Source organism: Pan paniscus, chromosome 21, assembly GCF_029289425.2.
Source record: "Pan paniscus chromosome 21, NHGRI_mPanPan1-v2.0_pri, whole genome shotgun sequence".
NCBI lineage: Eukaryota > Metazoa > Chordata > Mammalia > Primates > Hominidae > Pan > Pan paniscus.
This window is the reverse complement of record NC_073270.2, coordinates 51,740,954-51,761,814: the sequence shown is the minus strand read 5'-3', so window position 1 is coordinate 51,761,814 and position 20,861 is coordinate 51,740,954. Positions and strand designations below refer to the sequence as shown.

Here is a 20,861-nt window from a genome sequence, read left to right as displayed (position 1 = left end):
CCCCTCGTCCCGCCCGGCCCTGGCAGGCCCCGCCCCCTGCGGCCTCTACCTTTGACGTCTTCCCCCGGGAGGTGGCGGGGGTCTGCGACCGAATGCCGGCGGGACTCTGGGTCAGGGCTTCTGGCGGGCCCTGCGGGGGGCAGCGAGGTGACCGTGAACCTGCGGCTCATGGCGCGGAAAGGAGCCAGGCGGCCGCGGCAAGGGCCGGGATCGCACAAGTGGCTGCAACCAGGCTCTAGGAGGGAGAAAGAGCGGATCCCCCAACCCCCTCCGCCCGCCCGCCCCCCGCGAGACGCGGCGCCGCGCAGGGTCCTAGTGCCCGCTGTGCGAAGGGTTCCTGAATCTGGCCACTTCGCTGGGAGGCCCTGGGCTCCCCAATGCCACCCGAAGGGCCTGAGGAGGCCATCTGCAGGTGAGAGTCGTCCCTACAACGGGGGCACCTCTGTTAGGGTCTCCTAAACACCTGGGGCTCATTCATTCATTCATTCATTCGGCACATGTCGATAGCGCTCCTGTGTTTCGGTCAATGGTGCGAGGGATACGTCGGTGGATGAGATCAACTGGCTTCTTGCCCTCAAGTGGCTTAAATTCTAATAAGGAGAAAAAGATTATAAGTGAGCAAATGCATAGATGAGATCATTTGAGATTGGGTGTATGTTTAAAACTAGGGCCATGGGATAATGGGTAAGAGGGAGGACTACTTTAGGGGTGGCCTGAGAAGGCCTCCTAGAAGATGTGGTATTTGAGCTGAGACCTCACTGATGAGAAGGGCCAGCTATGCAAAGATCTAGGGGGAAGAGTTCTCTAGAAGAAGAAACAGCAAATGCAGAGCCTTGGAGTGAGAAGGAGTCCCGACTGTCCAAGAAACAGCAAGGCCATTGTGTCTGGAAGAGAGTGAGTGGAGAAGAGAGTGACTGGAGATGAGGGAGGAGAGAAGGGCAGATCATGTGGTCTTCTGAAGGCTTTGGGGAGGAGCCTGGATTTTTTGAGCAGGGGAATGATGTGATCCAATTTATAATTTAACAGGATCATTCTGGCTGCTGGGCGAAGGTTCAACTAAAGAATGGCAAGAGTAGAAGCTGGAAATCTAATTAGGAGGCTCCTGCAGACCCCAAGCTGGGGGGTGATGACAGCCAGACTAGAGTGGTGGCAGTTGTCTGATTCCAGTTAGGTTTTGAAAGTGAAACCATCAGGACCCACTGATGGATCGGATGTGACATGTGACCATAAGAGTGAAGTCAAGGAGAAATCCTGGCAATTCACACACTGCTGGTGGGAGTGTAGTTAGGCAAAAACTACTTTGGGAAACTATTTGGAAACATCTACTGAAGGTGAACATACACATATCCTTCAACCCAGCAGTTTTTCTCCTAGGTATATACCCGAAAGAAATGACTACTTGTGATCACCAAAAGACATTTACCATGAATGTTCATAGGGGCATTGTTCATAATAGCCCCAAATTGGAATCTACCAAATGCTTGTCAACAGTAAAATAGAGAAATAAGTCGTAGTACCTTCACACAATGGAATACCATCTACAATTCTCAGAACAATATGGATGAATCTCACAAATAGAACCTTGATAAAAAAGAGTCCAGACACAAAAGAATACATACCCTATAACACTATTTAAATACAGTAAAAAATAGTCAAAGTCTATCTAAGCTGTTAGAAGTAATGATAGTGGCACTGGGCGCAGTGGCTCACACCTGTAATCCCAGCACTTTGGGAGGCCAAGGCTGGTGGATCATGAGGTCACGAGTTCAAGACCAGCCTGGCCAAGATGGTGAAACCCCATCTCTACTAAAAATACAAAAATTAACCATGTGTAGTGGTGGGTGCCTGTAATCCTAGGTATTTGGGAGACTGAGGCAGAGAATTGCTTGAACCTGGGAGGCGGAGGTTGCTGTGAGCAGAGATCATGCCACTGCACTCCAGCCTGGGCGACAGAAAAAAAAAGTAATGATAGTGGTACCCCTTGGGGAGAAGAGGTAGTGATTGCAAGCAGGCTTCTAGGGTGCTGATAATGTTTTGTTTCTTTTTTTTTTTTTTTTTTTGTCTCTTGAGACAGAATCTCACTCTGTCGCCCAGGCTGGAGTACAGTGTCATGATCTTGGCTCACTGCAACCTCCACCTCCCAGTTCAAGCAATTCTCCTACCTCAGCCTCCCAAGTAGCTGGGATTACAAGGTGCCCATGACCGTGCCCAGCTAATTTTTGTATTTTTAGTGGAGAGAGTTATTCACCATGTTGGCCAGGCTGGTTTTGAACTCCTGATCTCAGATGATCCACCCGCCTTGGCCTTCCAAAGTGCTGGGATTATAGGCATGAGCCACCATGCCCAGCCTCTTGTTTCTTGACCTGGTGCTGGTTACACACTTGTGTTCCATTTGTGAAAATGTCTTCAAATGTACACTTATGATAGATACATTTGTATATTTATTATATTATGGCAATGGTTCTCAACTGGGAGCAATGTTGACCACCAGGGAATGTTTGGCAATATTCAGAGACATTTTTGGTTATCACAACTGGAGCAGGGGCTAGTACCAGCATCTAGGGGCTAAAGGCCTCTTGGGCCCTCTAGGTTTGTACCAGGGCTGCCTGGCCATGAGTCACAGTTCAACATTACCCTGCTGCACCCCATCCCCACACTGGGGCCTTCCTTAGCAGAGAGGGCTGACCCTGAATGGGCCTGGCATCTGGCCGTGGATCCTGTCACCTCCTAGAGGAAGACACCAAACATGCTAGAAGGTACAGTGTAGATGTACAGTGTAAGACAATCCCCCACAACAAAGTATCCAGCCCAAAATGTCAATAGTGTAGAGGCTGAGAAACCCAGTACTAGAAAAGAAGTTTAAATAACTGATTACTAGATTTTAGGACTGATTAGGTGTTCAGTTTGATTGAGGGTGGATGATGCTGTCTCTTATTAAAGTGGTAACAACAGAGGAGCACGTTTGGAAGGTGAAACCCAGGAGTCAGTTTGGACCCGTTAGGTTGAGAGGTCTGTTTGCCAGCTAAGGAGCCATGTAGAGTAGGCAGTTGAACATGAGTCTGGAGCTCGGGGCAGGGGAGAGGAGGTTACGGTAGGAAACATAAATTTCACGGTCTTTAGCAGAGAGATGCTATTTAAGGCTGTGGGCTACCAGACATCACAGGGAATGAGTATACACAGAGCAGAGGATTCCCACGATTGAGCACAAGGGTGCCTCTGTCACCAGAAGAGGAAAATCCACCCAGTGAGGTAGGAGGAGACCCAGAAGTAAGGTTCCAGAGGCCGAGAGTTTCAGGAAGAAGGGCAGGATCCACTATGTCAATGTGGGGAGAGTTGGTGTGGGATGAGCAGAGAGGAGCTCCTGTCACATCTGGCTACAAGAAGGTCATAAATGGCTTTGAAGAGGGTGACTTTGGTGGTGTAGTGGGGTGGGAGCCAGGCTGGAAATGGCTGAGGAGAGAATGGGAATTGAGGAAGTGGAGACAGTGAGTAGAGACCATGCTTTTGGGAAGTTTTATTGTGAATAGGGATAGGAAGGTAGAGAAATAGACTAGTATCTAGTGGGAGGCAGGGGTTAAGACAGATTGTAAACAATCCATGGCGGGGAATGTTTGTACGCCAAGTGGGAGTGGGTCATTTGAGCAAGAAACAGATGAAAGAGGAAGCTCAGGAGGGCAGTTTTCTGGACTCCTACTTAAATTCCCACGTGGGCCCTGATCAAACCCATCATCTCCACTCACGGGCCCCAATCTTTCAGTCAAGTCCCTTTGCTAACCTGTAAGGTCAAATTCATATTCAGCTTGGCATTCAGGACTTCTCTCATCTAGCCCAAACTAGCACTGCTATCTTAACCATTCTGGAATCCTCTCCATTCCCTCTTAGCCACCTGCTACTACCCCATGCTGGAGTTCTGAGCCATTTGAAGTTCTCCAGACACCCACTGCTTTTTCTCTTCTTTTTCTCTTCGTGCACTTGTACCAAGAACCCACATTCAAATCCCACTCTTATCACTCACTAGCTATGAGACTTTGGGTGAGTTGTATAACTCTCTGTGCCTTAGTTTCCTTATCTGTAAAACAAGGGATTGGTGATGGCAGTAATAATAGTACATACAAAGTAATAGGAGTACCTATCTCCTCTGGTTGTTTTATCACACAAAATGCACATAGAACAGTGCCTGGCACATAGTGCTATACCGTGGGTAGCTACTAACGTCAGGTATATGATCCATATTTTATTTATCCACTGACTTACTCCTGGGCAGCTAGGTTATTGCCAGTTTTTCACTAACAAACAATGCTGCAATCAACATCCTTCTATGTGTTGTCTTGTGCACACATGTGAGGGTCAGAAAATAGTTACATTTTTAGGTTTAGTGGTTCTTGGTAAATTACCCTGTAAGAAGATTGTCCCTTGCACAGGAAGAAGCTCGTTCATCCTTTCTGATTCAGTTCCGGTTCAGATGTCATCTTGACTGAGAAACGTTCCTGGACCTCAACCACAACACAGACACACACACATGTGCACACACACACACCATTATTGTAGAATAAAAGATCATGCACTGCACACTCCCCAAGTGTGATCCCACCGCCACCAGCCATAGAATCACCCTTGTAAATAGGTCAGACTCTCTGGAGGTGGAGCCTGGAGTTGCATTTTAAGCAAGTTCCAAGGGGAATCTTATGCATTCTAAAGTCTAACTCATTTCTCTATCCCCATTGCCCAGTACAGGGCCTGGCTCCATGTAGGGGCTCAATAAATGTTTAATGAATGAATAAACAGGTTGATCATTTCCTTGACTGTAAAATAGAAATAATCACATCATACTTTCCTAACAGGAATGATTGAATATGTTAACATTTACAAAGTGCCTAGAACACTATTTTTTTTTTTTTGAGACGGAGTCTTGCTCAGTCACCCAGGCTGGAGTGCAGTGGCGTGATCTCGGCTCACTGCAAGCTCCACCTCCCAGGTTCAAGCCATTCTCCTGCCTTAGCCTCCCAAGTAGCTGGGACTACAGGCGCCCGCCACCACGCCCGGCTAATTTTTTCTATTTTTTTTTAGTAGAGACAGGGTTTCACCGTGTTAGCCAGGGTAGTCTCAATCTCCTGACCTCGTGATCCACCTGCCTCGGCCTCCCAAAGTGCTAGGAGTGAGCTACCGTGCCTGGCCTAGAACACTTTCTGGCACGTAGAAAGCACTCTATCAGTTATTTGTTTTTCCTTTTTTTTTTTTTTTTTTTTGCACTCTATCAGTTAAATACATACATGCATACATACGTGCATACATATATAAATAAAGTCTGCTTCTAAAGGTTAGAGAATCCAAGTTTATTAGAAACACTCCAACAAAAAACGAAGGTGAGAAGAGAGGGCCCAGCCCACCTCCACTCCTCCCTTTCCTCCAGAACAGAATACCAGTTTGTATCCGGCAAACTGGCTCCTTCCCCAGGGTTGGTCCCAGTGGGGATTTACATGGCACTGCCAAAGCAGGACGGGAGCCCTAGTCCTCAGGGCACTGCAGGATGTCATAGGTCACGTAGCCCACTTGGTCCACCTGGTTCAACTCATTCCGGGAACTCACGCGCCAGTAGAAGCGGTCCTGGCAGAAATAGGCTTTCTCTGCAGGAGACAGGCAGGCATAAGAGGAGTGATTCTAATTCTCCCACATATACAGAAATAGGAACAAGATCTTGACAACCATCTCTTCTGCCATTTCTAGAACTTTCTAAGGTTTTCACATATCACCTCCATCCCCCCCACCTGTGAGATGCTGTGAGGTTCTGTGAGATGCTGGAAGGCACAGACCTCAGTGCCCAAAGCACTGCCACAGAGCCTAGCACACAGTAGGTACACCATACACATTTTGTGAATGAACTAACAAATGAATAGACCAACTATCTTAATGCTCAGAACAATTCATTCAATGCTCATTCATTGAACAAATCTGTTCATTCATCATTTATTGAGCACCTACTATGTGCTTTGTTCAAGATACTGGGGATAAGCAGAAAAAAATGCAGGCATGATCTCAATTATCTTGGTGCTTACACTCTAGTGAGGCAAGAGACAATTAAGCAAACACATAAATAAATGAGATTGGTTTTGAAAATATAGAAAGCGGCTGGGTGCGGTGGCTCATGCCTGTAATCCCAGCACTTTGGGAGGCTGAGGCAGGTGGATCACGAGGTCAGGAGTTCAAGACCAGCCTGGCCAAGATGGTGAAACCCCGTCTCTACTAAAAAATACAAAAAATTAGCCAAGCGTGGTGGCAGGCACCTGTAATCCCAGCTACTTGGGAGGCTGAGGCAGGAGAATCGCTTGAACCCGAGAGGCGGAGGTTGCAGTGAGCTGAGATCGTGCCACTGCACTCCTCCAGCCTGGGCGACAGAGCAAGACTCCATCTCAAAAAAAAAAAAAAAAGAAAAAAGAAAAAAAAAGAAAATATAGAAAGCTATGGAGAAAATAAAAACAAGTAAATAGATAATAAGCATCAGAGAAGGCCTCATTGAAGCAATGGCCTTAGCACTGAAACCTGAAGGAAGACAGTGGGATGGCCCAGTGACAATCTGGAGGGGAAGCTTTCCAGACAGAGGGAACAACTGGCACAAAGGCTGTAAGCTAGGAATGACCTTGATCTGTTCAAAGAGCAGCCAGTGTGGGTGGAGCAGAGTAAATAACAGGAGGAGTGGGAAGAGATGAGAACACGGGGGTGGAGTGTCAGATCCTCTTAATTTCTTTGACCTTGGAATTCATCTGGGGTCACTCCCAAGGCCATTGCCCTCCACTCCTACCCCCTCCCTAATCTCATGGAATTTGTTAAAGGTCCTGGACAGCCAGTATGGTTTGGGCTGGGGTGTTTATAAAGAAGATGGCAAAAAAAATGAGAGACTCGAAAAAGATTTTGGTGGCAGAAAATCTTGTTCACCTTGTCAACTGTTTGGATGTGAGTGGTAAGAAAGGGAAGTCAAGTGTAATTCCAGCTATAGTCCCCATATTACAGATGGGGAAACTGAGGCTCGAAGAGTAGAGAAGCAGTGACTTGCCCAAAGTCACAGAGCTGTGAATTGTCTTATCTCTCCCTGTAGCACAGTGCCTGGCACATTATCGGCACTTGATGACTGTTGTCTAATAACTGAGCTTCCATACAAACCACCTGCCGTCCTGTACTGAAGGAGAAAGAGCTTCCAGCTGGGGAGGCAGGAAATCTGGGTCCTGGTCTTGGTTGCATCCCTGACTTCCTAAATGACCTGGAGAAGGCCTCTGCCTCTGCTGGGATCTTGTCTGTGCTGGGGCATTTGTTTCCATTTCCAAGGGCTTTTTCTTCCTCGCTCAGAATTTGACCACTCACTAAGAGGAGCTTAGTGTGGTGTCTCACGAAGGGACCCTCCTCAGCCCTCACCTCGGTACTGGAAGACGTCGTGCGTGTCCAAAGGCACCCCGGGGAACATCCGGTCCACCTCGCTGGCGCTCCGGGGATCCACCATCTGCGCCTTCACGTCGAACCTGCGGGCAGGCGCGGAGGAGACAGGTGCTGAGCCGGCTAGCGGGCGGACCGACGGCGCCCGGGCTCCCCCTGCCGGCGGCCGCGGCGGCGCTCACCTCCAGAGGCGCCGCCCGCTGAACAGCAGCATCTTCCCCCTGCCACTCCGGAGGGCCCCGGTCACCTGGGCCACGTCGGCGCCCAGGCCCAGCTTGTCCAAACGCCTCGGGCCCAGCACCGACGCGCCTGTGTACACCCACACCTGGCGCCCTGCAGGGGAGGAGGGTCACGTCGGTTTGGGGGCGCGGAGGGAGCACGTACTCCTAGAACGCGAGGAGGGAGATTCCGGCGAGGCCTTTCCTAGCCCGCGTGCCCGCAGTCCCTGCAACCCAGGGGCAGAGGCGCTGGGTAGAGCGACGCGAGGGCGTGGAGAGGAGGGGGCAGAAACTCAGCCGCCCCTACGTTTGCTAAACTGCGTCCGCCAGGGGGCGTATTTTTCTAAAACGCACAAGACGTTTCGTGGGTTATCGATGGTCTCTTGAGCCTCCTTGACTGATGGGGATTGACCGGGCGGGGGAGGTAAAGTAGGTAACTAACCAGAGAAGAAGAAAAGCTTCTTGGAGAGCGGCTCCTCAAAGACCGAGTCCAGCTTGCGGGGCAGCGCGGGCCACTTGTCGGCGATAAGGAAGGGGCCCTGCGGCCGGCTCCCCCTGCCCTCAGAGAATCGCCAGTACTTCCTGAGAAAGAGGAGGGAAAGGACGGGCTCTAAGCCTTGGACACAGGGCCAGTGGGCGGGAAGGGATGGGCAGCCCCTCCGCAAAGCCCCCTCCCGCATCCACACAACCCCGCCTCCTCACCCATCCTTGAACAAATACAGCTGGTTCCCAATCTCCGCGATGGCGTCGAAGATGTTCACGTTGCAGGCATCGTCCACCGGACTCAAAGGCACAGTAGTGGCCGTAGAAGGGCCAGCAGTGGGGGGACCTGTGGGGCCAGCTGAGGGGGGACCTGTGGGGCCAGCTGAGGGGGGACCTGTGGGGCCAGCTGTGGGGCGCTCTGAGGGGCGGACAGTGGGGGGTCCGGTGGGGCAGACCGTCGGGGGAGCCGTGGGCTGCGGTGTGGTGGTGGTTGGAGGCCGTGGCTCAGGTTCAGGGCGAGGACCTAAAAAGAGACACGGGGTGAGACTCTTCCTATTCCTGCATACCTCTGTACCCCTAGAACATCTGCTCCCCTAAGCCTCTCAGTGAAGCCTCCTCTGGCACACAGGCCCCTCCTCACTCAGCCTCCCTTCCCAAACCACAGGACTTTCTTCTTCTTTTTCGTTTTAAGCGACATCCTCTATGGCCCAGGATGGAATGCAGTGGTGCAATCATAGCTCACTACAGCCTCGAACTCCTGGGCTCAAGGGATCCTCCCGCCTCAGCCTCCAGAGTAGCTAGGACTACAGACATGTGCCTTCACGCCTTGCTCATTTATTTTTTGTAGAGATGGGAGTCTGGCTATGTTGCCGAGGCTGGTCTGGAACTCCTGGGCTTAAGCAATCCTCCCGCCTTGGGTCTCCCAAAGCCCTGGGATTAGAGGCGTGAGCCACCATGCCCAGCGTAGACTGGCTTTTGAAGTCACACCTATCTCTCTCTAGAGTCTCTTTATCACCACCTCTAAGCACTGACATGGCAGCGACTGGGCCCAGGCTCTGCTTCCAGATAGACGTTGAGGTCCCACCTCTCCTGCACGCCCCGTTCCTCCCCCGACCCCCAACCCCCAATTCTTTGGTACTGTGGCACAGCCACGCCCTTTCCCCTCCTCCTCCCATCCCTGCCCCTGCCTCACCATAGAGGTGCCGGATGCCATTCACGTCGTCCTTATGCAAGGGGGGCCCCTCAGTGAAGCGGTACATAGGGTACATGAGCGCCTCCGGCACTGAGGAATGATCTAAGCCCAGAGCGTGGCCGAACTCATGCGCCGCCACGAGGAACAAACTGTATCCTGGAGGGAGAGGGAGCCTGAGACGTGAGCGCCGGGCCGAGCCCCCAGCCCTGGCCACCCCACCACCACCACTGCCGGGAACCCCAGCCCCGGAGCCTCGGGACCACGCCTACCTTGGTCCGGGCAGAAGCCCCACTTCTTGTCGCTGTCAAAGTTCGAGGTGGTAGCGCACCAGAGGCGCCCATCTCCGCGGCCCTCGCTGGTACAGGTCGAGTACTCCTTACCCAGGAAAGTGAAGGGGAAGACGCACAGCTCCCCCGCCGAGTTGCCCCCCATCACCGTCGAGTCAGCTGGAGAGACCCAAGGCCTTGGATGAGCCAGATGGATGAGTCCAATAAGGAGTCAGGGGCCGACCCGACAGGGAGCTAAACAATCTTGGTGGCCTAGGGGGCGCTGTAGAGCACTCCTGAGAAGAGGCTAGACCCGTGGGCGGTGCCTGGGACACCAGACCAAGGAAGAGGCGGCCAGCTGGGTAGAAAAGGCCGAACCTTAGTGGCTGGGGCGGGGCCATTGGAAGTCAGGGATAGGGGTGGAAATGTGGTGTAGGTGGGCGGAGTCACGGTCGTCCTGAGGACCAATGAGAGTGGAAAGACAAACTGATGGGAGGGAAGAGCCGCGTTTTGGGGGCCAATACATGATGAGAGGGCGGGGCTGAACCTGGTAGACAGGGCGGAGGTACCTCGGGTCGGGCAGAAGCCGAAGAGCTTGTCCCGGTCGTAGTTGGCGGTGGTGGCGCACCAGCGGTAGCCGTCGGAGCGACCGTCCGTGGTGCAGGCGGAGTAGGATTGGCCTTGGAAGATGAATGGAAACTGGCAGGGTTTCCCATCAGCATTGCCATCCTGGGTGTAAAGTCCTGGGGCGAGGAGGATGTGGGAAAGGGGGAGAAGGCGGAGACAGCACATTATAACCCCCAAGTGTGTCCTGTTCTTTGACCCATGGATGGTCTGCAGTTCATCCCATCTCTCATCATTTCTCAGATGAGAAAATTGGGCCCAGAGTGCGGGAGGGTGAATTGCAGGCCACACAGCACTAGTGGCAGAGCTGGAATTAGAACCCAGGACCGTCAAGGGTGGTGGGCGCCCCCAGCCCTCGGCGAGCCCCCACACTCACTCTCGCTGGGGCAGAAGCCAAACCGGTCGTCGGTGTCGTAGTTGGCCGTGGTACTGCACCAGGGCAAGCCGTCGGAGCGACCGTCGGTGGTGCAGGCAGAGTAGGAGCGGCCCTCGAAGATGAAGGGGAAGTGGCAGGCCGCGCCATCTGCGTTTCCAAACCGAGTTGGAACCACTGCAGGAGGAGGGGGGACCGGAGTTAGGGCGGCGGGTGATGAGTGGGAGAGAATGAAGGGAATCAGGGGCCAGGAGGACTCAGAATCTCACCGACGCCCTTGCCCAGGGACCACAACTCGTCATCGTCGAAATGGGCGTCTCCCTGAATGCCGGGGCCAGGAGGAAAGGCGTGTGCCAGGAGCCCGTCCTTCCCGTCGAAGGGATACCCGTCTCCGTGCTCTGAAGAAACAGGTCGAGAGGAAGAGGGTTAGCCGAGTACTGCTGCGCAGATTGTGCGCTGCCCAAGGCAAGGGCTCCGAAATAAGTGCGGGCTGAAATCCCGCCTGCGCGAAGCTCTCCCAGCCTGGCGCCCTGGCCCTGTGCACTGTCTGGCAGGAGGGGCCGTATAAGCCAGGGCAGCGCGGGCAGGCAAGAGGAAGCCGGGGCCACTGCTGCCTCCACGGTCTCCGTGGTCCTCCCTTCCCTGACCCCGCCCAGGTCTCTTGGATTTTCCCTCCTCACGTTCTCACCCGCGACACCAAACTGGATGACGATGTCTGCGTCCCGGCTGTACACGCGAGTGAAGGTGAGCGGCGTCACCGCGCTCCACAGTGCGAAGGCGCGGGCAAAGGCGTCGTCAATCACCGCCCGCGGCAAGTCTTCCGAGTAGTTTTGGATCCTGTAGCGTAAGAGCCAGAGGAAGGAGGTCAGAAGTGAAAGGCTGGAGCGGGGCAGCAGGGACACCCCATATCGCAGAGACTTCAGCATACACAATGCTCTCTACCGTCCACGCTCTCATCTATAAATTGCTTCCAGACTGTTTTTTTTTGTCTACTTAGACCCTCACAATGGCCCTGGCAGGAGGACTTGGATTGCAAGAGCCATTTCCCTGAAGGAAAAACAGAGGCTCAGAGGTGGGGACACTCCCCAGGGGCCACACATTAAATAGTGAAACCCAGGGACGCGTCCAAGACAGGACATGTTCACCGCTGGCCCAAGAGCCAGACCCGGCCTCCCCGCCCCACCCCGCTGCCCCCACGGCCCCGGCTCACCAATAGGTGATGTTGTGGTGGTGCCACTTGAGGTCGCCCTCAAAGGTTTGGAATTTGCCCAGGTCTGGGACCCCGCACCGTGGGGTTCGCATGGCCTTCAGCGTGGCGCTGTCCAGCTCACCGGTCTCGGGCAGGGACAGTTGCTTCTGGAGAAGCAGCAGCGCAGGCCCCAGAGATTTCGACTCTCCACGCATCTCTGCCACCCGAGTGTAACCATAGCGGTACAGGTATTCCTGTGGATGAAGGGACACACACATGCCAGATCTCTGAACCCTTTCTCTGCCCAGCTGGGGCCAAAGGACTCCCTCCAGACACTCATGGAGGGAGTCTTTTTTCTCTTTCTTTTTCGGAGAGACGGTATCAGCCTACTGCAGCCTGGACCTCCTAGACTCAAGCGATCCTCCCATCTCAGCCTTCTGCATAGCTGGAACTACAGGTGCACATCACTGTGCCTGGCTATTTCTTTAATTTTTTTGTAGAGACAGGATCTTACTATGTTGCCTAGGCTGGGCTCAAACTCCTGAGCTTGAGCGATCCTACCACCTCAGCCTCCCAAAGTGCTGGGATTACAAGTGTGAGCCGTCATGCCCAGCAGGGACTAGCATTTAATAAAGCATTAAATGCTTTCCAGACACCAGTGCTTTCTGACCACCCAGGGATCTCCCCTCCTTAGACATCCTCAGCTCCTTCTCACCCCTGGATGCCTCTAGCCCATTTCTACCCCACAGCTGCATAAGGTTTGCCCCTGTTCACTCCCAGCCTATGCTTACCCCAGAACCCTCCAATGCCTCCCCCACCCCAAACCATTTCCCATTTCCCACCTAGGAAAGCCCCATTTCTGGCCATCACTGCTCAAAGCCTCCACAAGACCCCCCACTGCCTAACCCTGGACACCTCTGTTCTTCAGATATGCCCATCACCACCAACACACCCCTAAAGCATCTCCTCTGAGGCCCTGCGTCCTCTCTGGGACACTCAACACCCTCCCGGACAGGCCTCCCCAACTCTAGACTAGGTGTTTGCCCACCTCTGCCAGCTGCCTGTCGGTGAGATTGGTTCTCAGGTCTCCAGGGAAGAGCACAAGGGTGGACTGGCGCTGTCTGGGGGCAGCAAAGCAGCAGCCCAGCACCAGGAGCACCAGGACCAGGGGCTGCCAGAGGCTCATGGTGAGGGCAGAGGTGTCTGACTGCAGCTGCTGTTGTGGGGGCTTTAAGGAGGCGCTCCTGTGACCCCACCCCTCCTTGACAGGCAAGTGCTGACTCAGGGGTCAGGGTGTGTGTGTGTGTGTGTGTGTGTGTGTGTGTGTGTGTGTGTGGCAGCACCAGCATGAGAAAGGGCTTACACCACCTCCTCCTCTCTCCACTGCCCGCAGTCTCCACTGCCAAGTCAGGCAAGACCCCAGACCCGCAGGAAACCGCAGGCCCTCAGGGGAGGGGTAGGGTTTTGCAAACTGCAGAGCTTGTGGGAACTGTATGAAAGGGAGGGAGGGGGATGAAGCTGGAGGGATCCCCCATCCCTTGGTCTGAAAGCCTCCAGTGGTCAGCCAAGGGAAAGTGATGGAAGACTCCCTGAGACTTCTTTCTGAATCTAATGATCCCCCTGGCCCATCCTTGGCCTTTTGCAACACCCCCTCCCAGGTCAGATCTCCTCCCCAAACCCCTCCCCACACTCCAGGCTCTGTCCTCTTTTTCCCTCCCTGACAGCCTTCTTTGACTCAGCTTCCTCTCCCTGCTTCATCTGGGGGCGGAAGGAATGGGCTCTGCTAGGCAGGGCTGGGGAATTCCACTGGGGCAACCCCCTGTCTTCCGCAGGCTGAATCTTCAGGGCAGTAAAGGGGACAGTAGCAGCCTCTAGAAAACAGCAGACATGGCTTTACTCTCTTCCTTCAGGACATCGGGCAAATGTCTTACCACTTTGAAGTGTTTCCTCAGCTGTAAAAAAAAAAACGGGGGGTGGGGGGCTCTTTGTCCCTAAATTGATGTGAGGATTAAATGAGATCAAACATATAAAATGTTTAGAACACTGTAGGTTGTAAGTCCGCAACGGATGGTGGTGATTGGTTTTAATTACTAAGGCCAAGACCCAAGATTCAGGGCCAGGTATGGTGGCTCATTCCTGTAATCTTAGCACTTTGGGAGGCCAAGGTGGGAGGATTGCTTGAGCCCAGAAAGAAGGTCAAGGATACAGTGAGCCATGATTATGTCACTGCACTCTAGCCCGGGCAACAGAGCGAGACCCTGCCAAAAGACCATGATTCTAACTTGGAATCAGCAGACCAGGTTATTGGGCTCTAAGCTGCAGTGTAACCTGGAGTAAATGCCTTCCCCTTTGTCAGCTTAGGATTCTTCAACTGCAAATTGGGGCAGGATATGGGGGAAAATAATCTATAGGAGCCCTTTCAGTTCTCCAGCCCTGCTCCATGCAGCCAAATCTCCAGCCCCAATTATCACACTTATGCCAAGCCTCCCTCCCAAGCCTCCCACACCAGCAGCCTCCCTCACTCCTTTCTTCCTAGCCAGCCGGTGTCGGGCAGGGTCTATATTCACCTTCTTCAAAGCCCTATTTGGGAAAAACCTGCTAACAACTCAAAAAGTTGTATTTATTTATTTTATTTTATTTTTGGGGGGTGTAGTATCACTCTGTCACCCAGGCTGGAGTGCAGTGGTGTGATCTCGGCTCACTGCAACATCTGCCTCCCGGGTTCAAGCAATTCTCCTGCCTCAGCCTCCCGAGTAGCTGGTATTATAGGCGTGCGCCACCACGCCTGGCTAAATTTTTTGTATTTTTAGTAGAGATGGGGTTTCACTACGTTGACCAGGCTGGTTTCGAACTTCTGACTCAAGTGATCTGCCCACCTGGCCTCCCAAAGTGCTAGGATTAAGGGCATGAGCCATGGCGCCCGGCCCAATAAGCTGTATTTAAAGGGCCTACTATGTGCCAGGCATTTTATATGCTTATCTAATAAATGAGACTGTGAGATGGAGATAATTAACTTCCTTTACAGAAAAGTTGAAGTTCTAAAGTTCACTAACCAATGAACATCTGCTTTGCAGTCACGAAGTCCTGGATTTCCATCCCGGCTCTGCCATTTTCCAGCTATGTGACCTTGGGCAAGTCACTTTACCTCTGAACCATAATAATAATAATGCATTTTTTGAGATTTACTGTGTCAAGCACTGTAATAAGTTCTCTATAAGCCTCTCGTTTCATCCTCACCACCTGTAAGGTAAGTTTAATGAGTATCCCTCCTGTTTTCAGAGGGGGAAACTAAGGCTCAGAGAGTTAAGGAATTTGCCTGTGATCACAGAGCGAGTTAATCCACAGAACTAGTGTTCAAGCCCAGAACTGCCTGGTTCTGAAGCTTTTCATCTTTATTACAATTTACAGGGAACTGTGATGACCCAGGTATAGAAGTGGGTAGGTGGATGCGGTGACAGGGGCAGCACATAAAACCTGGATGCTTCTCCTCTGGTCCCCTGCTACCCACTGAAGGTAAGAGAGGAGGCCCAGGCATTTAGGGAATCAGAGGCTAGGACCGGGGACCCAGGAGGAACTAGATTCTAGACTCGGGAATGTGAGGTCATAGAGTAATATGAGTTTAGAGGAACAGATCTTCCAATCTGGAGGATCTTCATCTGGGTGGCAGACACGGGCTTTTAGGAAAATCCATTAACTACCCCCGACTTGCCATCAATGGTACCAAATATGACATACAATACATATCTATGTATGTATGTCACATAGCTCAAACTTAGAACCATTGACACTTGGGGCTGTCGTGTGCATTGTAGGATGTTTAGCAGCATCCCTGACCTCTACCCACTGGATGCCAGTAGCACCTCCCCCTGCCAGTTGTGACAACCAGAAATGTTACCAAACATTGCCAAATGTACCCTGGGTGAGTGGGAGGGGCAGACTCACCCCCAGCTACTGGTATATGTTGATTTTTCTATGTAAAGGGTCTAAAACTTTTATCAGATACTCAAACCATTGTTGATGATCTTCAAACCTTTTAAAGACCATATTTACTCAACACATTCTAGTTGAGTTTTTCTAGGCCAATCATTATGCTAAGAATTGGGAATACAAGTAGTGACCAAGATAGCCTTTGTCTCATTGTTCATGGATCTGAGAGTTCAGCATGGGGAGAAATTGAATGAATAATTAATTACCAGAGAGTCAGGCATCACGAAAGGAAAGTGTATTTATGTATTCCAATTACCCTCATCATGCAATGAGGAAACTGAGGCTCAGAGTGGTCACAGAGCAAGAGCCTGCACTCTGGAGCCAGGCTGCCTAAGTTCAAATCTCAGCTCTGCCACTGACTTGCTGTGTGACAGGGGCAACTGACACAACATTTCAGTGCCTCAGTTTCCCCATCTGTAAAATTGGAGTAATAATAGTGCTTCCTTCATGGGGTGGTTGTAAGGCTCAAAGTGTTAGCAAATATAAAGTGCCTGGCACATGATAATAAGTGTTCACTGCTATGCTAATTAGGACCACCTTCAGGACAGCCGCTGTTTTTTACCAAATGGGAGCAGGGAGAGAGCAGCCAGGAAACCCAGATCCTGATTCCTGGAGTCAATCCAAATAAGAATCCTCCTTTTTTTAACATCCCCCCCAACTCCCATCAACTTCCTCCTTTACCTCCTGGCTCCCCAACCCCCATCAAGGGGAACTTGGACAGAGCTTGGCTTTCAACACTGCAGTGGCAGGAAGTGGTTCTGGTTACCACATCCCCTTCCCTACTTCCCCCAGCCTCTCTTTTTAATACCACAATAGAGTTTAGCCAAGACCCTGGGAGTGCAGGCAGAGAACAGGATATACCCTCACTAGAGTCATAGCTTAGACTCTAAGCCCCTCACTGAGGTAGCTCCATCAGGATGGGGAGGGTGCTGACCCTGGAGCCCTGAATCACTAGCTGGATGACACAGCCCTGCAGGCCATTATTAATAACAGGCCCCCAGACCAGGGTCAGCCTCACGAGATGAGGAATCTGTCCCACTATCTAGGATGGGGGAACTCCAAGCCTCTTTCTCCCAAACCTGCCAGAGAGGGGAGGGGCAGCCAGGCCAGAGAGGCTCTGGCAGGATGTGGAGGAGACACTGAAATCTGAGATGAAGTAGAAAGGTGTGTAACCTGCAAGACATTGCCTCAGGGGAGAGCATCACTCAAGTATCCCACCCCCAACCCACAAACACGCCTGCCATCCCTAGCTTCAGGGGAATGGCAATTCCCACACTGACTCTTAGAGTCCCTATTAACACCAAGTCACACCTCCCACTTATCTGTACTGAGCACCGTTAGTAAGGAAGCCATAGGGCATAAATTTTGGAATCAGACCTCCTGGGTTCATATTCTACTACCTATCATTTATGGGCTGTGGGACTTTAGGCAAATCACTTTACCTCTCTGTGCCTCCATTTTCTCATTTGTAAAGTGGGGAAAGAAGCAGACCTCATTTGGAGGTGTTGTAGTGGGGATTAAATGTGATTATACATGGCAAATTCTCAGCACAGTGCCTGGCTCTTAGCAGGTACACACACACACACACACAGTTTAGCTATTATGATTCTATTACTCTAATGCTCTCATCTCAACTTTGCAAATTAACATTCATACCCATGGCTCAGAGAAGTGCTTTAAGTTGCTCACGGTCACACAGCTGGTGAGTGACCAGCTGCCTAGGCCTTCTGACTCCCAATCCCGTGCTAAGATCAGGTCACTGGCTCTTGCAAAAAGGAAGTCCATGGGGGCAGCAGTCTAGGGGCAGGGAGGGGTGATTGCCCAGAAGCCAGGCTGGAGGAGTTATGTTTAGGAACCAACAGAGGGAACAGATGTGAGTTATTTGGCTGAAATCTGTAGGAAAGAAAAGTTGGAGATAAAAAAGGAAAATAAGAGTGAGGTAGCTGGTAGGGCAGAGAACAGTCAAGTGGAGGTTTTTTTGTTTTTTGGGGGTTTTTTTTTTGAGTCAGGGTCTCACTCTGTCACCCAGGCTGGAGTGCAATGATGTGATCTAGGCTCACTGCAGCCTCCGCCTCCGGGTTCAAGCCATCCTTCGACCTCAGCCTTCTGAGTATCTGGGACTACAGGTGTGCTCCATCAAGCTCAGCTAATTTTTGTTTTTTTGTAGAGACAGGGTTTCACCACGTTGCCCAGGCTGGTCTTAAACTCCTGGCCTCAAACAGTCCACCCGCCTCGGCCTCCCAAAGTGCTGAGATTACATGCGTAAGCCACTGTGCCCAGCCTCAAGTGGAGTTTTATTTAAGGTGAGAAGTTCTTGTCTACAAGAAGGGATGGTGCTGTGCAGGGAGAGATGTGAAAATGGAGGTGAAAGAGAATGGGCCTGGGACCGGTTCCTTTGATATTGGGTTGCCCACTGGCAGGTAAGAATATGCTTGGGGTCCCAGCAAAGCAGGCGCAGTCCCCAAATACACATTTAAAATATTGATTTTGACTGGGTGCGGTGGCTCACACCTGTAATCCCAGCACTTTAGGAGGCAGAGGCAGTTGGATCACCTATGATCGGGAGTTGAAGACCAGCCTGGCCAACATGGTGAAACCCCGTCTCTACTAAAAACACAAAAACAAGCTGGGCATGGTGGTGCATGCCTGTAATCCCAGCTACTCAGGAGACTGAGGCAGGAGAATCACTTGAACCCAGGAGGCAGAGGTTGCGGTGAGCTGAGATCGCGCTACTGCACTCCAACCTGGGCGACAGAGCGAGACTCCGGAGACTGTGTCTCAAAATAAATAAATAAAATAAAATATTGTTTTTGATATTTGGAAAAAATCCTCAAAGTAGCCAGCCTGGGGAAAAAAATCAGTTCTCTATTGTTCTTTTTATGAAGTCATTTCAGGGTTTAGTGTTGTTTTACTTCGGACGACAGATGGGAGGGGCACCGTATTTTCAGTAATCACAGCCACTAAAGGTGTAAATCTGGTCCTGCTCACAATGGGGAAGAGGTGGGAAGAGGACTTAATCTTTGAGAAATCCAAGGTTAAGCATTCAGCGGGGGCTCAGTCCCTGCTGGACAAATGGATGGAGAGAGCCCTGGGGAATGGCTCAGGAGGGAGAAGTCCATGTGGCGCACAGGGAAACCGGCACATATTTTGACTCTTTTCCAAGCCTGGGTTGAGTCTCTACTCTCGGCCCAGCCCACTTTCTCATACATCTTCCAGTTCAATGGTTCTCAAACTGTAGTCCCAGGACCAGAAGCCCCTGCAGCACCTGAGAACTTAGAAACACAAATCCTCCCCGCCCCAGAACGATTGAATCAGCAACTCCAGGGTGGGGCCCAGAAATCTTTGACCTAACAAGCCAAAGTTTTTGTTTGTTTGTTTGTTTGTTTTTGACACAGAGTCTCACTCTGTCTCCCAGGCTGGAGTGCAGTGGCACGATCTCGACTCACTGCAACCTCCACCTCCCGGGTTCAAGCGATTCTTCTGCCTCAGCCTCTTGAGTAGCTGGGACTACAGGGGCCCGCCACCATGCCCGGCTAATTTTTGTATTTTTTAGTAGAGACGGGGTTTCACCATATTGGCCAGGCTGGTCTTGAACTCCTGACCTCGTGATCTGCCCGCCTCAGCCTCCCAAAGTGTTGGGATTACAGGCGTGAGACACCACACCTGGCCCTTTTTTTTTTTTTTTTTTTTTTTTGGAGATAGAGTCTTGTTCTGTCACCCGGGCTGGAGGGCAGTGGCATGATCTCAGCTCACTGCAACCTCCACCTCCCAGGTTCAAGCAATTCTCCTGCTTCAGCCTTTTGAGCAACTGGGACTACAGGTGCTTGTGGCCATGTCTGGCTAATTTCTGTATTTTCAGTAGAGACAGGGTCTCACTATGTTGGCCAGGCTGGTCTCGAACTCCTGACCTCAGGTGATCCACTGGCCTTGGCCTCCCAAAGTGCTGGAATTACAAGCATGAGCTACTGTGCCCAGCCCAGCCAAGTGATTCTGATGCATGCTCAGTTTGCCACCTCTGCTGTAGTGCAGCTTCATCCCTACGCTGATAGGGAGGGCATTTGACCCCATTTCCAGATGAGGAAACTGACGTTCAGAGAGATGAAGCCACTTGTCCAAAAGCCACACAACTCATACCAAAATCAAGTGGGAATCTAGGCCTTTCTGACTATATAAAGTGGGTGCTTCTCACTACAACATTATAGCTGGGGGTGATGTTCAAGTATTTAACAACCAGGTCCTCAGGAGCCCTAACTAATGAGAATGATTATGTCCAGGGTCTGGGGAGATGGGGAGGGTGATGCTTTGAACTTAGAAAGTTCAAAGCAGCCCCAGTTACAAGTGGATGGGGAAATATGTCAGTATTTTATTTTTGAGACAGGGTCTTGCTCTGTTGCCCAAGCTGGAGTGCAGTGGCACAATCACGGCTCACTGCAACCTGTGCCTCCCAGGCTCAGGCGATCCTCCCACCTCTGCCTCCCAAGTAGTTGGGACCACAGGCACGCTCCACCACGCCTGGCTAGTTTTTGCAATTTTTGTAGAGATGGGTTTACCATGTTGCCCAGGCTGGTCTCAAAATCTTGAGCTCAAGGGATCCATCTGCCTCGGCTTCCCAAAGTACTGGGATTACAGGCATGAGCCACCGCACCCAGCCATATTTCAGTATTTTTACAACCATTGCTGCTATACCAGTGCATACTGGCTGCACACCAATCCTCCAGTCCCCTTCCTAGAAGGAGGGTCTCCTGAAGCTGGCACTGGGTGGTGGGCCTGCAGCTAACGATAGCCCCAAAGCAAGCACAGGTATAACAAGTGTCTCGTGGGAATCCTGTTCAGCAATGCTTCTCAAATTTGATTGCACATTGGAATCACTCAGGATTTTCTCTTGAATACTGATGCCTGACTTTCACCTCCCCTCCTGTAGATTCTGACTTAATTGGTCTAGGGTACAGCCTGAGCGTTGGGAAATTTTTTAAGCCTCGGTGATTCTAATATGCAGGAAGGGTTAATAACATTGCTATACCGGGCCCCGGAACCTGTAAGAGTCTCCAGATTAAGAACGCCTGGTTAGTGTCAGTATTTCCTAAGGCCGGGGAATTTTAAAAAACAA

General features: G+C 51.5%; 2 protein-coding genes across 2 annotated transcripts in view; both read right to left on the bottom strand.

The window, feature by feature from the left end:
- Positions 1 to 181, bottom strand: part of SLC12A5 (solute carrier family 12 member 5) — a 38,380-nt gene extending 38,199 nt beyond the window's left edge. Inside the window, exon 1 of the mRNA XM_003825998.6 lies at positions 50 to 181. Coding sequence (XP_003826046.1) covers positions 50 to 170 — 121 coding nt within the window. The 5' untranslated portion in view covers positions 171 to 181. The remainder of the gene's footprint in view (positions 1 to 49) is intronic.
- A 4,171-nt stretch (positions 182 to 4,352) lies between these two features.
- Positions 4,353 to 12,972, bottom strand: MMP9 (matrix metallopeptidase 9). The gene is made up of 13 exons (XM_008951382.6): positions 12,816 to 12,972; positions 11,789 to 12,021; positions 11,267 to 11,415; positions 10,848 to 10,976; positions 10,582 to 10,755; positions 10,151 to 10,324; positions 9,585 to 9,761; positions 9,316 to 9,471; positions 8,343 to 8,646; positions 8,083 to 8,222; positions 7,605 to 7,755; positions 7,405 to 7,508; positions 4,353 to 5,624 (listed from the first exon to the last, which is right to left on the bottom strand). The coding sequence occupies exons 1-13, from the start codon at positions 12,951 to 12,953 to the stop codon at positions 5,506 to 5,508; spliced, it is 2,148 nt and encodes a 715-aa protein (XP_008949630.3). The 5' UTR covers positions 12,954 to 12,972; the 3' UTR covers positions 4,353 to 5,505.
- Positions 12,973 to 20,861: the final 7,889 nt, after the last annotated feature.

Coding starts and splice junctions, on each gene's coding strand:
- MMP9 (XM_008951382.6), bottom strand. CDS start 12,953: ATGAGCCTCTGGCAGCCCCTGGTCCTGGTGCTCCTGGTGCTGGGCTGC. Junction 12,022..12,815: donor CCGACAGGCAGCTGGCAGAG/GTGGGCAAACAC, acceptor CTTCATCCACAG/GAATACCTGTACCGCTATGG. Junction 10,977..11,266: donor CATCCAGTTTGGTGTCGCGG/GTGAGAACGTGA, acceptor CTGTTTCTTCAG/AGCACGGAGACGGGTATCCC.